This window comes from Siphateles boraxobius, unplaced genomic scaffold, assembly GCF_051911475.1.
Source record: "Siphateles boraxobius isolate OS27281-9 unplaced genomic scaffold, OSU_SipBor_1 50, whole genome shotgun sequence".
Lineage (NCBI taxonomy): Eukaryota > Metazoa > Chordata > Actinopteri > Cypriniformes > Leuciscidae > Siphateles > Siphateles boraxobius.
Window position 1 is genome coordinate 16,749 of NW_027509142.1, and position 20,123 is coordinate 36,871.

The 20,123-nt window shown below is 44.2% G+C and overlaps 1 protein-coding gene across 3 annotated transcripts in view; it reads left to right on the forward strand.

The window, feature by feature from the left end:
• Positions 1 to 18,488, forward strand: part of slc34a2b (solute carrier family 34 member 2b) — a 32,588-nt gene extending 14,100 nt beyond the window's left edge. For all 3 annotated transcript variants that reach the window (XM_077204611.1, XM_077204613.1, XM_077204612.1), the window contains 7 exons: positions 1,292 to 1,487; positions 9,147 to 9,242; positions 11,020 to 11,140; positions 13,375 to 13,542; positions 15,165 to 15,281; positions 16,055 to 16,179; positions 17,021 to 18,488. In XM_077204611.1, the coding sequence (XP_077060726.1) occupies positions 1,292 to 1,487; positions 9,147 to 9,242; positions 11,020 to 11,140; positions 13,375 to 13,542; positions 15,165 to 15,281; positions 16,055 to 16,179; positions 17,021 to 17,560 (1,363 nt within the window). In that variant the 3' untranslated portion in view covers positions 17,561 to 18,488. The remainder of the gene's footprint in view (positions 1 to 1,291; positions 1,488 to 9,146; positions 9,243 to 11,019; positions 11,141 to 13,374; positions 13,543 to 15,164; positions 15,282 to 16,054; positions 16,180 to 17,020) is intronic.
• The last annotated feature ends 1,635 nt before the right edge of the window (positions 18,489 to 20,123 follow it).

Sequence of the window (20,123 nt, forward strand, 5' to 3'; positions counted from 1 at the left end):
GTTCATCAAGTTTTTAAATCCGATGTCCAGGCTTAGACAAGTCACGTAAATAAGCAAAATCTTATTTCTGTAGTGCTTTGCTCTAAAATATTTGATCATATTTGATTTTTGTCATTTCTAAAAGGGTCATGACATGAGAAATCAAATTTGCCTTTTGTCTTTTTACATACAACAGGTCTTCGTAACAATAAAAAATCCTGCATTCTGTTTCAGAGCTTAAAATTAAGCTAAAAAAAAGGCTCGTTTTGATATTGCGGGATCTGTGACGTCACACAGGAAAATACATTTGTATATGACACTTCATCTTCATCTTTAGTTCATTGTATTAAACTTCATCTCCTCATAGGCCCAGCCCACTGGCGTTCAGTCTCTTAACTGCTGACTGTTCCTACACCGGATGTGAGCGTTACATTGCATCAAAAGCAAACAGAACCCATTATAATCACAGACGCTGTCTACACTGGATACAGTATACAGACATGTGTTCAGTTTACTCCACGCTTCAGTCTGCCGACAACAGGAAAGATTGTTCCTTTTGAATCCTTCAGTTTAAACAGCTAATTCGATGATTTATGTACAGACCTCAGAAGGATTCCAGCATCAGAAACAAGTGAATGGTTTAATTTAATGATGTCCCAGATCTCGTCTGAGGATTATATGTTTGTTCAGAGCATTTTATTTTGTAATCGAGGCACAGAGTAATGGAGAGTTCGCAGAGAAACTTGTTGCCAGCTGTATTGAATCTGACAGCAGCTGCATCACAAAACGCAAGTAAACGATTTCATAATGGTTTGTCTATAAACGACGGTTTTATATGGATAAGGTTTTCAAAACACTTACTCGTGTGCCATAGTGAGTGGGTATTGATACTGTTTCTTAGGCAATGACATCAGCCAATCATAACCATGGCCGTTTGCTGACAAGCCTTAAAGGAGCAATGCCTAAAAAACTGATCATTTCAGAGAGAGGGTCAGAGTGAGGGTTAAAAATAGTTTTTCCAAACATGTATTTTGTGCAAAAAATGTATTAACATTTATAAGTGAACCTCAAGAAACATATTAAAATTATTAAACGAATCAATGTCATGACCCCTTTAAACATGCCTCCAAATTAATGTAATATCATCTGTTGAGGGTGTTATTGGATTCATTTGTATGTGAATACACTATTTTTGCCTTAAGATAAAGGGGTGCAAAAGTAGCAGTGATATGGCTCTTTTTCAGCTCTTTTTCAAGGAAACGGAGTTGCACATCTGAGAAATGGGATTTGACATTCATTCTGTGTGGTTCAGGGCATTTGCTGGTGCTACGGTCCATGACTTCTTTAACTGGCTGTCTGTCCTGGTGCTGTTGCCTCTGGAGTGGGCCTCAGGATTCCTCTACAAGCTCACCGAACTTGTGATTGACTCCTTTAACATTCAGACCGGCGCAGACGCTCCGGAGCTGTTAAAGGTCATCACTGAACCTCTCACCAAGAACATCATTGAGGTGAGGTCAACATCAGTGCTTATGAAGGAGACCTGTTGGTGTATCTAGTAGCTGTTACTTCATCGGTATCGGGCAGCTGATCATATAAGCTCCTTTGCAGCAACTCCTTTGCATAAACTCTTTTGTCACATTTATTTTTGTCATTGTTATTGCCCCATAAATTAATGCCCAACAAGTTGTTAGTAGCTGCAACAATTACCTCAGTTACTTGGTTCATATGGTGACTTCAAGTCATATCAGAAAGATTGTATATATGATACAATCACATGAAGGCCACCACAATGTAATTGTTACAAGTTGAAAAACTAAAGATTTAGCCTAGAGTTTCAAAGTTGGGGATGTGTCAGTGAGAAAACAACATGAGCGCAATAGAAACAGCTTCTTTTTTTGACGGTAAATTTGTTAAAGTGTTTAAAATGACTGTTTTATTTTTTTATATGCTAAGTTGCATGTCCAAAATGTGGTAGTATTGTACGATAGCGATAGAATATATAACAATTCAGTTTACAGCCCCTTCATAAATTCAATAATAACTTGAAGCAAAAACACACTTGATGCACATTTATTTTTTATTCTTTTTAGAAGTAGTTAGTAGAAAGGGTACATCACCATATTAAGGCCCCGATATACTACAAGCAGAACTGAAGAGAGAACTGGTGTGACGTCATTTCGAGAGAAAAAAAAAATCAGGCCAAAACAAAGTTTGTTTGGTGTTCGTTTCAGCTTGCCAAAGCCAACTTTCTGGAAAAGTTCACTTTGGCTGGTAAATGCTTTTGAACTACCATTGGTCCGTGGTGATGTTGTAAGATGTTGTGATGTTATGGCTCTGAGGCTCCGCCTTCTTTGACGCGAAATTAATTTATTTGTCTGTTCAGTCCGTCGAGGTCAAACGTCTACAACATTAACACTGGAGAGTCGCTTTTATAGTAGAAACGTCCTGGTTGCGTATGCAACCCACCGTTCCCTGAAGGAGGGAACGGAGGACGTAGTCGACGCGACTGAAATGGGATCACGCTAGGGAGCCTATCATCTTCGAGTACTATTGAACGAGCCAATGTAATTGGCGTGCGTGATTCGCATCACACACTCCGCCCCCGCGGCGCGGGTATAAATACGGAAGTGGATGCACGCACTAGTTGCTTTTCGCTGAGGAGCCGAGAGTAACCCGGGGTCAGCGGTGGTCCAGCGGTAGTGGCAAGGGGACTACGTCCTCCGTTCCCTCCTTCAGGGAACGGTGGGTTGCATACGCAACCAGGACGTTCCCTTTCAGTCGATAACGTCGGACGTAGTCGACGCGACTGAAATGGGATCAACCATTGAACACGCCACTAACGCTGCCACCTTCCAGTGCCTAAACCAAAGCCTCCTGATGCCCCCGTAAACTTAACGCGGGGAAGGACAGGGCTTAGGCCAGGGAAGTCACTGCTGTTCCTACAGGACCACTGGGAAAGCGTTCCCCGTACGTTGGAAGGAAGGGACGCTGCGGAAGCCACATCCAACCCGAGGGAGGAAATGTGGAGAATACACATATGAACTGGGCGGAAACCGGGCAGTCTAACATGTGGAATGTCACTGGGGTGGCTCCAGCCTAAGACGGGGGGAGACACACCGGACAGTGACGGCAGAGAGACTCTGCCGAGGGAAGACACGGGCTCACCGCAGGGAGCCGTATCGTGGAAGAATACACACATGGGGTCACCGAAGGGACCGCAACATATGGACCCAGCCTAACACAGGTTCCACACTGCTTACGAGTGGTAGGCCTAACACCAGACGTTCCGCACGTCCGACGTCGGAGGGGTGTGGAGGAACTCAACAGGGTTCAATTTTAAGGGAACTCAACTGGAGTAGAAAGGCGCACGTATCCAGTCCATAGGAGGGGAATGGCGCAGCAAGCCGACACTTGAACCGGGCTCACGGTGAAACTGGCTTCATGAGAAGGGAGCCCATGGGAAGCAGCGGTTCAACTAGGTGTCGTCCAGCCCCCAACTCTAGAATCTGTTTAGCAAAGTATATCGTCAACGCCCAGGCGGAGCACTTTACACTCATCATAGAGGAGCTCAACACCTAAGTGGACATGTTGCATCTCGGATCTTTGCCGAAATGAAGGCAAGCACTAAGTGCAACTTTGCATGGAAACAGCCTTCCCTCTCTGCTGAATTCCAACAGATATTTGAAGAGCTGGTCTGAGGTCTATGACTTGCATTCTGTACACGTCCAAGCGAACGGACAGAGAAGCCAGGGCTGGATCTGCCTCCTCCAGGGCAGCGCTTGCAGGCTCACCACCTGCTCCTACTACGGGAGAGGTAGGAACCTTGGGCTCAATCCGAGCCGGGGTCTCAGCTTGTGAGAGTTAGCCGGCCCAGACTCCATGCACAATACGTTGACCGAAAGCGAGCAAGTCCCTACCCTCTAGTAGAGACCACGCGAGCAGGAGAACTGATATAACAGAATTTTTAACTCACTACCTGCAGTGGCTCAGGGGCGGTCTCTGCAGTGCAGTCGCACCAGGGACAAGGCCCAAGAGGATAAAGAGGGACACAAGGATTTACAAGACCTTGCTCCTCAGGAACCTGACGATCAGAACGTGCTTCTGCATACTTCTGCAACACGATGAGCGTCGTTTAAACACCGAGGCAACATCATTTTGAGGGTGATTTAGGAAAACAGCCTACTGCAACCCATTTTGCAGGAAAGAGAGCACTGAAGTGATCGAAAGCTTTCAGGATCTCCTCAGGGGAGAAGACGCACTCAACGACTAGGTTCCACTTCTAAAGGCGTAAGCACGCTACCCAATTCTAGGGGGTGCTCGCAGAAGTGATGGTAACTATCACATGTTCTTGTGATAGCCACCTGAACCTCCGCGTTCAGATGTAAGACCGCCCGGAATCTCCGGGGGAAGAACGCGTGTGCCATCGTGCCCCGTCCCCGAAAGAGTTTCCAGGGGAAGTCAGGAAGGCTGTTGAAGGGAACCAGGTCTAGTTGGGCCAATAAGGGGCAACTATGAAGACCTGTTCCTCTCCTGACATGCGTAGGTGCAAGTGACGGGCGCAAAAGACAGGAGCATTGCTCAACACAACATGTGAAGATCACTGGGCTTCAGGAGCATTTTCTGCTCAGCACTTGGGTGTGACAAGTTCACTGAGCTTCAGGAGCATTCCTGCTCAACACCTGAGTGTGATAAACTCACCGAGCTTCAGGAGCATTTCTGCTCAACACTTGAGTGTGACAAGTTCACTGAGCTTCAGGAGCATTACTGCTCAACACCTGAGTGTGATAAACTCACTGAGCTTCAGGAGCATTTCTGCTCAACACTTGAGTGCGAGGAACTTCACTGAGCACCAGGAGCATTTCTGCTCAGCACTGCGTGTGATGAATTCACTGAGCTACCTGTGATGGACTCACTGAGCTACAGGAGCATTGCTGCTCAACACCAGAGTGCGATGAACTTCACTGAGTTTCAGGAGCAAATCTGCTCAACATGAAGAGTGATGATTTCACTGACTTGCAGGCGCAAGGCGACCATGAGTCGCAGTCACTTTTAGAAGGCTCACTGGGGTTAAACGCATTTCTGCGGGCCCCTGGGGCCGCTGAGTCCCAGTGTTTGTCCAAGGGTAGTCCGCTCGGTTTACCCAAACACTGGCGGAAAAATAAAACCGGGGGGGCAACTGAGCGGCCCCGGAATGGTCATGACCCAGCCGGACCCAGGGGATGGAGTCTCCACTTGCCCTGGCTATAACTGTCGTGAGGCTCGATGGCGGCACGATTGAGTAAGCGGGAGGAGTGGAATAAGGCGCCCTCAGAAGCGTCTGACTCCAAGGAGGAGGTGACGGGTGAGTTTGTGACATGCAGGGGAAGCTTGCGCAACGGTCGCAATGTCTAACAACTCGAGGCACGAATGCCCGTGTAGTCGGGGGTCGCCCAGGCCCCCGTTAAAACACGCCCTTTGTACATGGCCGCTCTGTTGAAGAGGGTTTGGCAGCAGACCGGGATGAACTATAGTCACACAGGGTGAGCTGCTCTGCCACGGTCACCTCGGGACTCGATCGTGAAGCTAGCGCTGAAGCGGTCACATATGGAGGGAGCCAAAGGCTGCGACTACCATATACCCCAGGAGCCTCTGAAAGTTCTTTCAGTGGGACCCTTTCTCACTTCAACACCAGCTGAACACATTCTCATTGGAGAGACATGTTGGACCGAGTACCTCTCCAAAACTAGAAAAGAGATACTCAGCCCGTGGGCGAGATTACTCTCTTCCAGTTGACCTGAAGACCCAACGGGCTCTGGAGCACTCGAGGGGAAGGACACTGTACTGATACTCCACCCTTAGACGCAACACACAGGATGGCCTGCGGTGCGGGAGGTAGAGATCTGAAGCACATGTCTTTCAGGTCAAAGCTGCAGACCAATCTTGGGCCAAGATGGTCACGACCCACCACCTAGTAGCACGAAGAACGAGTTTACAACTGGCCTTCGTACCGGCTGGAGGAGCGGCTATATCAAATCCTTCGCCAGCAGGATAAGATAAGCACGCACCAGTCAGGAGCACTGCTCAACACTCGGTGTGATGAATATCACTGAATTTTCAGGAGCACGTCTGCTCAACACCTAATGTGATGACTATCACTGACTTGAGCGGGGTAGCCGAGCCTGAGGTGGGGCAGCAAAGTAGAGAGAGTGGTGTTAGTGTGCTGTGCAACACTTACCTGTCTCCACAAGCGGCAGGGGGCGCGTGAGAAGGCGGATGACCGGGTCCTCGAACGCACCAAGCTGCCTGCTGGCGACCAAGGGGGAGCTGAGGGGTGTAAGGCTATACAGGGTCACACCCGCCAGACTGGCCCTCTTGGGACCCAGGAACAGATGAAATTGCTCTCTCTTTGAAGTGTGGGTACCGCTTGCTCCGCTTTTTTTTTTTTTTTTTTTTTTAGGGAGCCAGCGGCGGAACAGACACACACACAAACAAAGGCTCCACCCGGCCCTCACCCGGGGGGAGGGAGTGATCGTGCCACTCCAAGAGCATCTCATCCATTCCTGGGCGGCCCGCTCCGGAATGCTTTCGCTGTCGCTTGCCACCTGGCTTGGCAGCGCCTGGAGCGGGCTGGGCGTCTCTACTGCGGCCGGCTCCCTGCTGAGGCCTGGGTGGAGGCTGCTGCGGAGGCCCAGCAGGAGCGGCGGCCGGAGAACGCCCACGGCGACGAGCAGGCGGAGGAGCTGCCACCGGCGGCGGGTGGAGGCAGCAGCTGGCCACCGGGGCAGGATGTGCCGGATGACCTCCGTCTGCGCTTGAGCGGCAGAGAACTGTTTGATGCAGTTCTCCACCGCGTCGCCGACCAGCCCAACCTGGGAAATTGGGGAGACCAGGAACCGAACCTTGTCCGCATCCGCCATACCAACCAGGCTGAGCCAACGAAGGCGCTACTGGACCACCAAGGTGGACATCGCCAGACCGATCACTCACGCTACGACACCCGTACCCCGGAGGGTGAGGTCGGATGCAGTGCGGTGCTCACCTATGAGCGCACGGTCTGGATTACCCTCGTGCATGCCATGGGTACCCTAGCCTGCAGCAACGCCATGGCACGCAAGAGGAAGGGGCTTGCCCACAGGCTTTGTAAGCTCTGCCCATCGGAACGGACGAAACTCACAGGCCTTGGGGGGAGACGAGGATCCCCCCAAAAGGCAGCGGCCGCCGGACACAGGTGCACCTGTGTCGACAGACCGCTCCAATGGAGGGACACCTCGCAACCCTTCACCGTTCCTCCATCAAGGGTAATGAGGGGGAAAAGCTATTCAGGCAGTTTCTGGCAGAGAAAGATGCTGTTCACCACCTGATAAGCTCTCCATGCATTTCGGGAAAGAAAGGCACTGGGGCGGCGAGCTGAGAACCAGCGCGGCCCGCCCCAAGATACCAAACTCCAGATTCCAACCGAGACTGAACGGGACACGGTGGAGGTTCCACTCGAGCCCGGCAGCCTCGGCGGCCCGTTTCAGCATAGCTGATAATTCTGGATCCGGCTCGGGCAACATTGAACTCCCGGAGGGAGACAATGCAGCCGAGTCATCATCTCCAGAAGTCAGCTCACCCTCTGATGCTGCAATCGGCGTCCTGTCCTCCAGGGGAGCTCCGAGTGAAACCGCTGGCCCACCCATTACAGATGGACCAGCAGACAACACAGGAGGCTCCAGTGGTTGCAGTGGAAGGGAGGAGTGAGGAGCCCACAGGGAATGGTTACCGGGCGGGACATCCAACACTATCCTCCGGTCACCCATCCCACACAGCACCCGAGGGTGGGGCATGGTAATGGGGACTCGCTCTCCGCGAACGAAGGCGAGTCTCGCCCTCAACACTGCGACAGTCATGTTCCCACAGTGAAAACATGAGCTGTCCACAAAAGCTGTCTCAGCGTGCTGTAAGCCAAACACGTGACACAACAGTTGTGACCATCAGAGAGAGACAGGGAACGACCGCACCCAGAAACGCACGGGCGGAATGACATCTTGAAAAAGACGCAAACGCACCCGTGTTGCTCTTTCAGAAAATAGGACCGTCACCAGTGCCGGAGCACACAGGGAAATGACCGCGGCAACACTGAACAGAGAACTGAAACAGTGAAGCACTCACTTTTCCGCCCTCTAACCAGCCATCAACACACACAAACATTTAGAAATTTGTTGCTGTTAAAACAGCAGTTGAGAGCTCAAAGCTCGCGATCACCGCTGCACTCGCGCTGTAGAACACCAGCACTGGGAGAGTCTTCCTGAAGAACACCGACACACTCGCTCGTTGTAGACAACAGCACTCTCAGAGACATCAAACGATCGGCTCCGAAGCGAAAGGCAACTAGTGCGTGCATCCACTTCCGTATTTATACCCGCGCCGCGGGGGCGGAGTGTGTGATGCGAATCACGCACGCCAATTACATTGGCTCGTTCAATAGTACTCGAAGATGATAGGCTCCCTAGCGTGATCCCATTTCAGTCGCGTCGACTACGTCCGACGTTATCGACTGAAAGGGAACTGAAGTTGTTATTCTACTTGAAAGAGACACTTACTCTGTTTTTTTATGTTTAATACTGTAAAGCTGCTTGATTTTAAGGAATCTATTGTATAAAGTGCTATTTGAATAAACGTGACTTGACAGGATAGTGCCGAATTGCAGGGCTTGTGCAAACGTATCCACGTCGCTATGATCATATGCTTTCTTATCGGCTGTCATTTTTATTATTTAGAGGAAAGCACGTAGCACATATTTACATATTCATCTAACCGTCGCTCTCAGCAGTGTGGACGGCATCAATGTTCGCTAGCAGTATATCTCTGCTCGCGTATTTCGAACATCTTTTTACCCCTTAGCGAAGAACGAAAAAGATTTCATTACTGACTGTATAACAGGGTCTTTACTCCACCAAAGTGACATGAACGCACCTGACCTCATAATTACAACTTGCCAACTTGTAAATACGAACTTCCCAAGAGGACACACCAATAGTTCTGTTGAAATACATTGGATGGTTCAAAATCTGCCGCCTCATTTTTTTACCCCAAAAGTGTATTTAGACAATTGAATATCTAATGATCTCTATGAACTTGCTTTGCTCTCTACCATATGCTACCTCAAGTATCTTTATTGAGAACCTTTTTTCCCCTTGTTCTTCCAGCTGGACACCTCTGTGATCCGTGACATTGCCACTGGAGACCCTGCGGCCCGGAACAAAAGTTTGATCAAGATCTGGTGTAAAACGCAAAAAGTCACGGTGAGAGAACTGAAAATGGGTTGAGTCCAGCGCTCCTACTATTTATCGTCATTCACCAGATTAGGCTGCTAAAACATGAGGAAATAGGATTTATCATACTGATTGGAATTCAAAAGTGAAACATTGGGTCTATTTTTTTATATACAAATACAGATATGCAAGACTTTTATCTAAATTCATGATACATTTTGTTAGGAGATAACAGATACCTTAGCTCTTGCTCTGTTTCTAAACTTATCACACTGCCTTGCTGCCTTTTTGAACGTCATTCAAAAAGAACACAGGGTGACTAAAGCTGCATCCAAAATAAAATACTTCCCTACTATAAAAGTAGGCAAAAAAACAGTTAGCCAAAAGAAGTATGTCCAAATTCAAAGTCTTAGAAAAACAGTAGGCCTGTTTGATGACCAACTACTTCCGGTGAGATTCTGAAGTGTGTATCTGGTGGACACTTTACTCTCCCATGAGGCCACGGGAGAGGATTTAAGAATGGAAGTGAAGCGACGCACCAGACGCCATAGATCACGTGACAGTAACATCCTGGGGGATGTAGTACATCTGAATTTCATTTATACTATCCATATTCATACTATATAGAGCATACTTTTTTAACGGTCGCAAATACAATTTGTAAATGTAGTACCTACTCAGACAGTATGCAGTGTAATAGTGTTAGCATGTTGCTAAGCTAACAATGTGATAATAACAGAGCTGCCAACTGTCACGCATTCACTGTGAGACTCACGCAATCAACCCTTTCCACACGCTCTCACGCCACACATCCATTTTCTCACGCAGAGAAAAACCGCGGACAAAGAGGACACTGACACCGACAGACAAGACAGAGAAGGTTACTTTTGATATGGAACAAATTCTCAGCTGTCAGAGTCTGTAAATATTTTTACGAGATTCACACAATAAATAACGTTTTGGCGCTTTTAAATGTGACAGATCGCTGTAGCGCGTCAATTCAAACGGCACGTGATACAGTAGCCTACACCCCCCCCCCCCCCCCCCCCCCCCCCCTTCCCATCAACAAATCTCAGTCCAAGCAAAACTCAAAAGTTGGCAGCTCTGGATAATAGAGTGGTGCAGGTATGGCATTTGAAATAAATATTGTGATGATATTTACATCAAGAGGTGCATCAGTTTTTGGTCTTTGATTTACATCATCATTTCATAGAGTGGTGAAAGAGTTGTGGGAAGCTTAGTAAGTGGTGACGTTCAATTCGTGGGACCGTGGTGTAGTTTGTTTATAGCCTACCTTTAGCTTTTTACTTCAGATGACTGCATTTGAAGCTGCATAGCTTCAAAATTCATAAAAGTTGTGTTCATTGATAATTATCTTGATGGACAAAACGTGTGTCAAACGTTTGTTGACTACAGAGCTTGTTTTTTTGCAATAATCCAAAAGCCTATGGAAAAATCATATTGGGGTTTTGTTGAGTGAACCAGTGTGATGCGAACTGCCGATTGACCTACAAAGTGGCATCATACAGTACCTGCACCACTCTATATGCATAAATATACACACCCCTCACATATTGTGTAAAATAGACCATTTTTAGTTTTTGAACTCTTTTCATTGACACATTTTAGTATTAAGTATAAGAATGCCAACTACTTGGCATATATTAGAATATATATTGGCATATATTTCCACACCGTAATATGTTCTGTTATGTATTTGTTGGATAGCCAGCCAGGACAAAAGCTTTATATTCTCTCTCTCGTATGTGAGGTTTCAGTCTGAGGATGTACTCTTCGTCCGTTTCAGAACCTTGTGAATATAACAGTCCCTGGATATGCAAACTGCACCCCTGAGGCTCTATGCTGGACTGAGGGCAACAAGGTCTGGACTCAAGAGAACCAAACAGAAACGCTCAACTTAAAAAAATGTGAGTGTCTCTGCTCTGTTTGATGTGGATCTTGTAGCAACCAGCACAGGACCTTCCTGGATCAACAGCTAAAGCCTAAAATCAGTCCATTTCCCGTTCTCTTCCTTGCACAGTTCACTTATTTTAGCTTGAAGCCATTGATTCACTCTAACAGTCATGAACACAATGGCTTCTCTTAAAAGCTGAGGGAGATCTTATCTTCACCTTTCCCCCTATCCTATCCATCTACTCTACCTTTTCAATGGGGCTATTCTTCATGACAGCCGAGGCCAGCGTACCTGAACAAAGGACTGTTCCTCTGGGTATAAATTTGGGTGATTTAAATCAATGCTAGCAGTTAGAAACCATGTTGAAATTCCAGCCTTGACTTGGTTGAGTGGACTCGAGGATTTAATCATTGAGTACTTCATCTGTGAAAGAGTATGCTTGGCTCTTTAAGGAGCACCTCAGTCCAGCACTTCTCGGACTGAGAATTTTTAAAACATTTTCAGTAAACTATATCAGGAGTTTTCAAACTGATTTCTATGACCCCCAAATTTGTTAATGCCCTTGCAAGGAACCACCTTCTTAAAACACCAAGGCAGCTATATATGGTATATTTCTTTGGTTGGTTTTAATACATTTTTACACTATTCTTCTCTGAACCTTTGTAACAGACACCCTTGCGGCCCCTTGGCTGATTTTAAAAATGATTGCAAATAAAGAAACCAACTACGAGTAGTAACAATCTCATTAGCATAATTTGAACTTATCTTAAAATAGCCCTCCGTATCTTTTAAGATTTTGCAGTATCATTAGGGGCCAAGCACCGATATTTATGGCAGTCCATAGAACCTCTTGCGGGAAAATGATAAATTTAGCACACCGATAGAGGACAATCTGAACATTAACCAGTTAGAGTGTCTAACTCAATCCCTCTAGCTCCTCCAACTGTTCAAAGTTGCAGTAACTTTTATGCTTATAACTTTTGAACTGTAAGGACATGAAACTTCCGCTCTGGTTTCTTGGCTCACGACTATTCAGTTGCATTCACCTTGACCATTTTTCAGCCATTTAGAATTTTTTGAAAAACCTGCCTTTTTGAACTTGTCCTTTACAGTTCTTCCAATTTGCAACAAAAAAAAAGCGTTTTGATAAACCTAACCACTCTCAAGTAAGAACTGCAAACAGAGAACTGCAAATTGGATGCTATATCCAATAGCTGTCTACAACATCTAGACTATATCTCCGCAATCATTTAGCATATTGTGACAAGTCTTGGTACGTCATCACAAGCATGACCTGAGGCTACATTCAGGGTTTCGGCACTGCGCCACCTACTGGTCAAGAGATATGAAAATGGCTACTTTTGCTTCTAACATCTGAACTGTTTGGTCAAATCATAAAACTGGTCTCTTTTAATTCAGTGCAGCTTCCTGAATCGAATGATACCCAATAATCCCATATCTGCCAATTTGTCATAAAATGCTGCATTTTAAGAATGTATTAGCGCATTGTTACAAAACTTGGTCTGTGTCATCAGGAGTGTGCCATGAAGGTACTTAACGTTTCTGGTCAATTGGAAATGAAATGTTTAAAAATTTGAATACCTTTTGATTAATTTTGCCCATTTTAATGAAACTGATCTTGATAGATTGTCACTGTCATACTGAGAACAATGACACCAATTATGCCATATTCGCTCGAACTTGCTGTCTGCCATTTAGAATTTTATTTTAAATCGGCACAGATCATCTTCAGACCATTCTGACAAAAAGTTATTAAAAGCTTTTCGATTGACCAAACCGTTCTTGAATAACACTTCAACAAATTTGATGGCCTGGTGCCAAGCTGATTCTGAGGCTGTAACTCTGCAACGCTTTGGCATATTGACACCGAACTTTGTATGTGTCATTGTGTCCTCACAGGGATCACACAACATCAATTTGGTAATCGTGCCACCTATCGGTCAAAAGTGATAAGTAATTGAATCGTATTACCAGTGATCATATTTGTAAATTAAAAAAGAAAAATTCAGCCATTTTGACTAAAATAATCTAAAAAGATCTTTTAGTTACTCAATGTTGCATGACAAACCAACTAACCCAACATAGGGTGGTTTGCTGGTTTTCTAGCCGATAAATGCCCCCAAATCCTCAAAAACTTATGCAAACCAACATGATTTCCCATGCTGTTTCATGAATGTTGCTTTATATTTCCGTATCTGACAGAGTTATCCTCATCTCTCTCTTTAGGTACTCACATGTTTGTGTTCGCTGATCTACCTGACCTGGCCGTGGGCTTGATTTTGTTGGCTCTGTCATTGCTGGCTCTCTGTACCTGCCTCATTCTGATCGTCAAGCTGCTGAACTCCATGTTGAAGGGTCAGGTGGCGGTCGTCATCAAAAAGGTGCTCAACACAGGTGAGTCAACATCAGAGATTAATCTTCTGCTGATAAGCTCTGCTGCTAATTGCTAATATTAACCTGTGATACGCGCTCTTGTGACTTTTCCACTGGAGGTGGAAAGCAAAGACACATGTAGCAAATATTTGACCCTGCAATAAAAACATACATGTGGTAATTGTTCCCAGAATTTCATCTCAGCACATTCCTGTAGGTGTAGTGCTTACTATAAGTGTGTGAGCATGTATCCTGTCATATGATAGTCAGCACAGGTGATCCGTCCTGCTGCCTGATGAGCTGAACAGGAACATTATATGAGCCTGAGTGTGTCTGAGTGCCACAGGTGTGCAGGTGCTGTTGCTATCAGAGGACACTCGGGTACATCCACCTACTGTACTTACAGTTTAATCAATGCAACCGTCACAGCCCAACAACTAACAATTGATGAACCCAACTAATTAATCTAGCCTTTTTAACTTTACTATTTTAGCGGATGAGTTAAGAGTCATTGACTGAGTTTGGAAAAGCATATTTCTGCTACATGGGATAAAGAGTAAGAATAGTATGCTATTCTGAATTCTGCCTATGTCATTATATGATCCTCTCTTATCAATCCTACCCATTTGGCCCCTAAGAGGTATCCATTTATAATGCCAATGAACAAAATGACTTTTATGAAGGTTTGCTGTGTTAAGGCCCTTTTACACAAAGGACTTGCTTGCTATGAATGTTTAGTAATTGTTCTAATTCTATGAACTTTTAGTAATTGTACTAATTCTAAGAGAATAGTGAAGTCCACACCACCACCATAAGTCATTACACAGAGGAACGACATCACTGGAATCACTTTTCTTTTTAGCTCATGATTGATAAAACCATTGACAGCCAATCAGAATCCAGACTTTAAAAAGCTCAAGCATTTAAAGCAGCCGATGACAACTGCATTTAAATCGGCGTTAAATAAAATAAAAGGAATAAAAATGGCTAAGGAAACATGTAAACCAATTAAAACTCTATTATACTGTAACGTCGTGCACTTTCCCAGAGAAACAGACAGGAGACGAAGTTCCGGTTTACAAGCACCAAACGGCTTGGAAGGTTTATTTCCTGGACGTGTACAGCCTAACACGGGTATCAGGAGGTGTCCTAACTGTCCCCAAAAACGACATGAACGCCCAAAAGAGATGTAACGTCAGACTGACTTTCCTCTGTACTGCTCCCAGTCTTTCTCTCCCTCTCCGTCCTTAAGCCCCTCCCTCTTAACTATATCCCTCCCGGACACCTCCCCCCAACAGCAGGTGAATCAACAGAGAATAAACAGTGTCAGCGCCACAATACATAAAATCATTGAAATAAATGGTAAAGAGCGGTAAAACATGTCCCTTATGTGAAAATCACAAAAATACAAAGGAAGAAATCTGATTTTGTGTTAAAATATATAATTATTAAACCGACATTCATTTTATACAATATTTGTATGGTTAAGTGCCAACAATTTGTGGTCCAAAGGTGGTAAGATTTGTAACAAATTCACAAACTTCATCCTTTTAGTTTCAAGTTTAGTAGTTGATACTGTTTTATTTTTTTCATACTAACCATATTGTTCATGACTTTTCTAATACGGCTTTAACTGTTGCCAGATTTCCCCTACCCCTTCGCCTGGCTCACGGGATATCTTGCCATCCTTGTTGGAGCGGGAATGACCTTCATTGTTCAGAGCAGCTCGGTCTTCACCTCAGCCATCACTCCACTAGTCGGTCAGTAGAGAAACCCTTTAACTGCCATACTAGTACATCTGCAGGTCTTCATGCTGGTGTTAGTCATATTGATCGGGCTGGTGGTCAAAATGGTGCAGGTTGAGTCACAATTGCATTTGACCCAAGAAAATAAGCCCACTTAGAGATTTGACCTAGCATTTCAGAGACTGCATGTATCCTTGGTAAAGGCAATTTAATGACTGATTGATTTGATAGAAATGAACTTTAATTCAGCGAGGGCACATCAAATTGATCAAAAATGACAGTAAAGACATAAAGCCACAAAAGATTTAGATTTGAGATAAATGCTGTTGTTTTTATCTTTCTATTCATCAAGAAATATATCATGGTTTTCAGAGAAATATTAAGCATCACAGTTTTCAACATTTATAATTATAAATGTTTGTTGAGCATCAAATCCTCATATTAGAATGATTTCTGAAGGATCATGTGACACTGAAGACTGGAGTAATGATGCTGAAAATTCAGCTTTGATCACAGGAATGAAATGCATTTTAAAATATATTCACATATAAAAAACTTATTATATATTGTAATACTTTCACAATATTAATGTTTTTACTGTATTTTTGATCAAGTGCAGCCTTGGTAATCATTAAGTTGATTACATTTAAGATGACTTGGTCTGTGACGTATTTGATTGTTGATGAACCAATCATACTTCCCACCACTGCTGTATATTGTGACACTTTACATGCAAAGTGGGTAAATGTTATTTACTTAAGCCTTGGCGCCTTTTTCTTCCTATTCAGGTATTGGAGTCATTAGCATCGAGAGGGCGTATCCACTCACGCTGGGCTCCAACATTGGCACAACAACCACTGCAATTCTAGCTGCTTTAGCCAGTCCTGGAGAGACACTGGCTAACTCACTACAGGTTTGTTACTGCCCTGCTGGGAGAATAAGAGTGGTGTAACAGTACACAAAAATGACAGTTCGGTACGTACCTCGGTATTGACTTTTCGGTTTGGTATATTGTCGGTAGAGCAGTGGGAAAAAAACAAAGCATAATAAACAGTTAACTGAGCAAACTATGTCTATCTTTAAATGAAATACTGTCAATAATGCTTCAATCGACAACAAAAAACTTTGTGAATTGTAGAAGAGATTTGAAGTTCTTAAACTTTTGGATGCAAATTTTGATAGCAGAATGATTTAGAGGAAAGGTCCTTGCACACTGAATCCGAATGTTCGTATGCGTTTTTTCGTATTTGTCATTCAGTGGCACTGAGTTGTCAAAACACCTCCTAAAATGCCTGCACAGAAAATCAAATCCGATCTGAATTTTAAGACGGACAAAAGTTTCGGAGGCAGTGTGTAAACGTGATTGACACAACTTGAGGTCGTATTTATTTTTTTAACCTGCGAAAATTATGGACGAGATTTTCTGGCTCCATGTGCAGGAGCAGATTAGAATAGGAACCTTAAGGTTACAATTATTGTGTTCCTATTCTAATCTGCTCCGTCTATTTTCACATGCATGTCCGTACCAGTTTTTGACAGAATTTCATGACCTTACGAGGTGCTGTTGTCACCATAAGCCTAATCCCAACACTAACCCGAATCCTACCGTCACTACAGCACATACTATACTATAATGTTCGTTACAAATACATGCACCGTTTCACCTCTATTAAATAGTTCTAGTTTAAGTTGCTGTTTTGATTTGTATTACTCTGAACACCGATTAAATTACTATCATTTGTATTTTCTTCCAGATTTCTCTCTGTCACTTCTTTTTCAACATCTGTGGTATCCTACTGTGGTATCCCATCCCCTTGACGCGCATCCCTATCCGAATGGCCAAAGCTCTGGGCAACCACACGGCCAAGTACCGCTGGTTCGCGGCGGTGTATCTCGTCCTGTGCTTCCTCCTTTTCCCGCTGTCAGTCCTAGGCCTCTCCATTGCGGGGTGGCAGGTCTTGGTGGGGGTCGGCGTGCCTGTTGTGGTCTTTGCGATCGCTGTGGTCATAGTGAACATCATGCAGAATCGCTGCCCTCGTTTCCTGCCCTCATTCCTCCGCAGCTGGGACTTCTTGCCCAAACCGTTGCACTCCCTCAAGCCCTGGGACAGAGTGGTCATCGCCTGCATGACTTTCTGCAGGACTCGCTGCTGCTGTTGCTGCAAGTGTTGCAAAGAAAAAGAGAAGGATGAAGAGACGGATGACATTAAAACCAAGGATAGAAGTTTGGAGATGTATGACAATCCAAACCTCACTATAGAGGATGAGACCAAAATAACTGCAACGCATTTATAATGCTTATCGGACCCTTTTTATGTAAAGCATTGTTTATAATGTAACCTGTTCTGATAATCACAGGGTGAAGCAACATGAGTAATGCAAGATTTCAGAACTACAGTAGTCAACATTTGAAGTGGATCTAAACCTTTCGTCACTGTAGTAATACAGCACTGGATACAATATGAGTAAAAGCTGCTATTTTTAATTATAATGATGTGTTCACCTCGTTTTAAAATGTAGATGACTCTACTTAATTCTACTTGAAGCTTTTCATGTCTACGGACTCTATTCTGAAATGGTTTGTTTTGATGGCAGTGCTAAGAATACCAAATTAGATTCAGGTGCGACTGTTGTTGATGACAGCTAAATATGTAATCAATATACTAATTTAACACTATGTGCTTTTGCAAAATGTTTAAAGAACATGTGAAACTAATGTCCCACCACAATTTCCTGTTTTAACAGGAAGTCATTTATCAGCACAGGAAAGAATATTGCTCTTGCCAAGCAATTAGCGAGGTCTTTCAGAACAATGCATCAGGTACACCGACTATAAAATGACACCATGGTGCAGAAGTTTCTACCTAACTATTGATGCTACTGTTGTGGTGGTTCTTTGTACCTGACGTACCAGAGCTTACATGAAATTCCGAGTTTGTATAAATCTTCAGTATTAAAAAAAAATAGTAATATGGCGTAAAGCATGCCCACGTAAAAAATAAAGACTCTTGACCGTAATTTTGCACATTATATAGAACTATGTAAAGATGTGTTTGTTTGTTTTTAGATCTTTGTAAACAAAATTTGAGGGGTTTTTTTATATCTGATTTGTACTGTTGTATTTTGTAATTTAATTAAGATTTATAGACTTAAAATATGTCTTTACTCCTATGTAAGATATTTGTTTTTAGATTAGTATTAAAAGCAACATGAGAACACTGGATCTGATTTTTATAACCTGATGTTTTCTTTAAGACCTACTTAGACTAAACTTGTTAATTTTTTACTTCTTATCTCTTTATAGCTTTATATTGTTAGTCAAAGACACTCCAGTTTCAATTTGTTGTGTTTGAATTCTTAATCACAATACTTATCAGAATGTGTGGGCATCTGGGCGAGGTCTGTTATCATGTGTAGGGTAAGTAATGAGACACAACGAGAAACAATTCTACTTCGGGATGAAGCCAAAACAAAATATGTTTTACTGATCCTTTGAAGTCACCTGTAGGAGAAATCTATGGCCATGGTGTTGCAATTCGTCCCCTCAGTTTATAAACTGTAAAATCTCCCAGATTCTTAAATTGTTTGCTTGTTTTAACAGATCGTGCCCATGGATTATTAAACTGCACCCAAAAGTTCCCACTCTGTGCTCTCTGATTTGTAAACCATACCTTTAGTTTGTAACCAGAAATTCATAAACCGTTAACTTGTTACAACATGAAGCACATTTAGGTTTTCCAGTGAGGAAACACAGTCACAAGATCAACGAACAACTTACGTATAGCATTCAAATAAGGTAAATGGAAGCTCAAGCATGGGAACCAATGAGCTTCATACTCTTGAAAATCGCTAAAATATTTCATGGATTTGTGTGTGGATAAGTGTGTGGATGGGGTTACCTCTACAAGAATAATAACTACCCATCCGAACCAGAAACCTTGGATGAATGTTGAGGTTAGAGCTCTTTTGAGAGCCTGGGATTCTGCATTCAGGTCTGGTGATGCAGCAACAGAAGGGAATTGACTGCGGGTGTTAAAAGAGCCAAGGTTGCTGCAAAGATACAGGTTTTTTTTTTTTTTTTACCAACCACCCCTGGAGCATATGGGCGGGCATCAAGGCCATCACGGTCTATAACAGCTGAGCCACTGAATACCCTATGGATCCATCTCTTCCTGATGCTCTCAATAACTTTTATGCTCGCTTTAAAGCCCTTAATACTTCCTCTAGCACCAGACTTGTATTCTCATCAGATATGCTGCCTCCTAGTGTAACCATAGGGGATGTCAGGAGGTCCCTCCTGAAAGTCAAGCCGACTTAGGCAGCTGGCCCAGGCAACAACCCAGGCCGGGTCCTGAAAGACTGTGCATTCCAGCTATCTGAGGTACTAACTGCAATCTTCAACATCTCACTCTTTCAAGCTAAGGTATCGACTTCAGCATTGACCCCCACCAGTACGCATATAGGGGGAACAGTAGTACTGCGGATACCATCTCGTATATTGTTACATATGGCCCTCATCCACCTGGAAAAGAGGGACTCTTATGTGAGACTGCTTTTTCTTGATTTTAGCTCTGCTTTTAATACAATCATACCACAAACACTGGTGCACAAGTCAGAGGCAATCGGGCTGAGTCCAGCATTATGCTGCTGGGTGTTGGACTTAACAAAAAGGAGACGGACTGCTCTACGACTGCTCAGCAACATTTTTAAGCAGCCACATTGTGAATATAGCGGATGATATAGCAGTGGTGGGGCTAATCTCCAACAACGATGAGAATGAGTATAGAGCAGAGGTTTAGCATCTGGAGGCTTGGTGCAGAGCTAACAATCTCTGCATTAATGCTAAGCAAACAAAGGA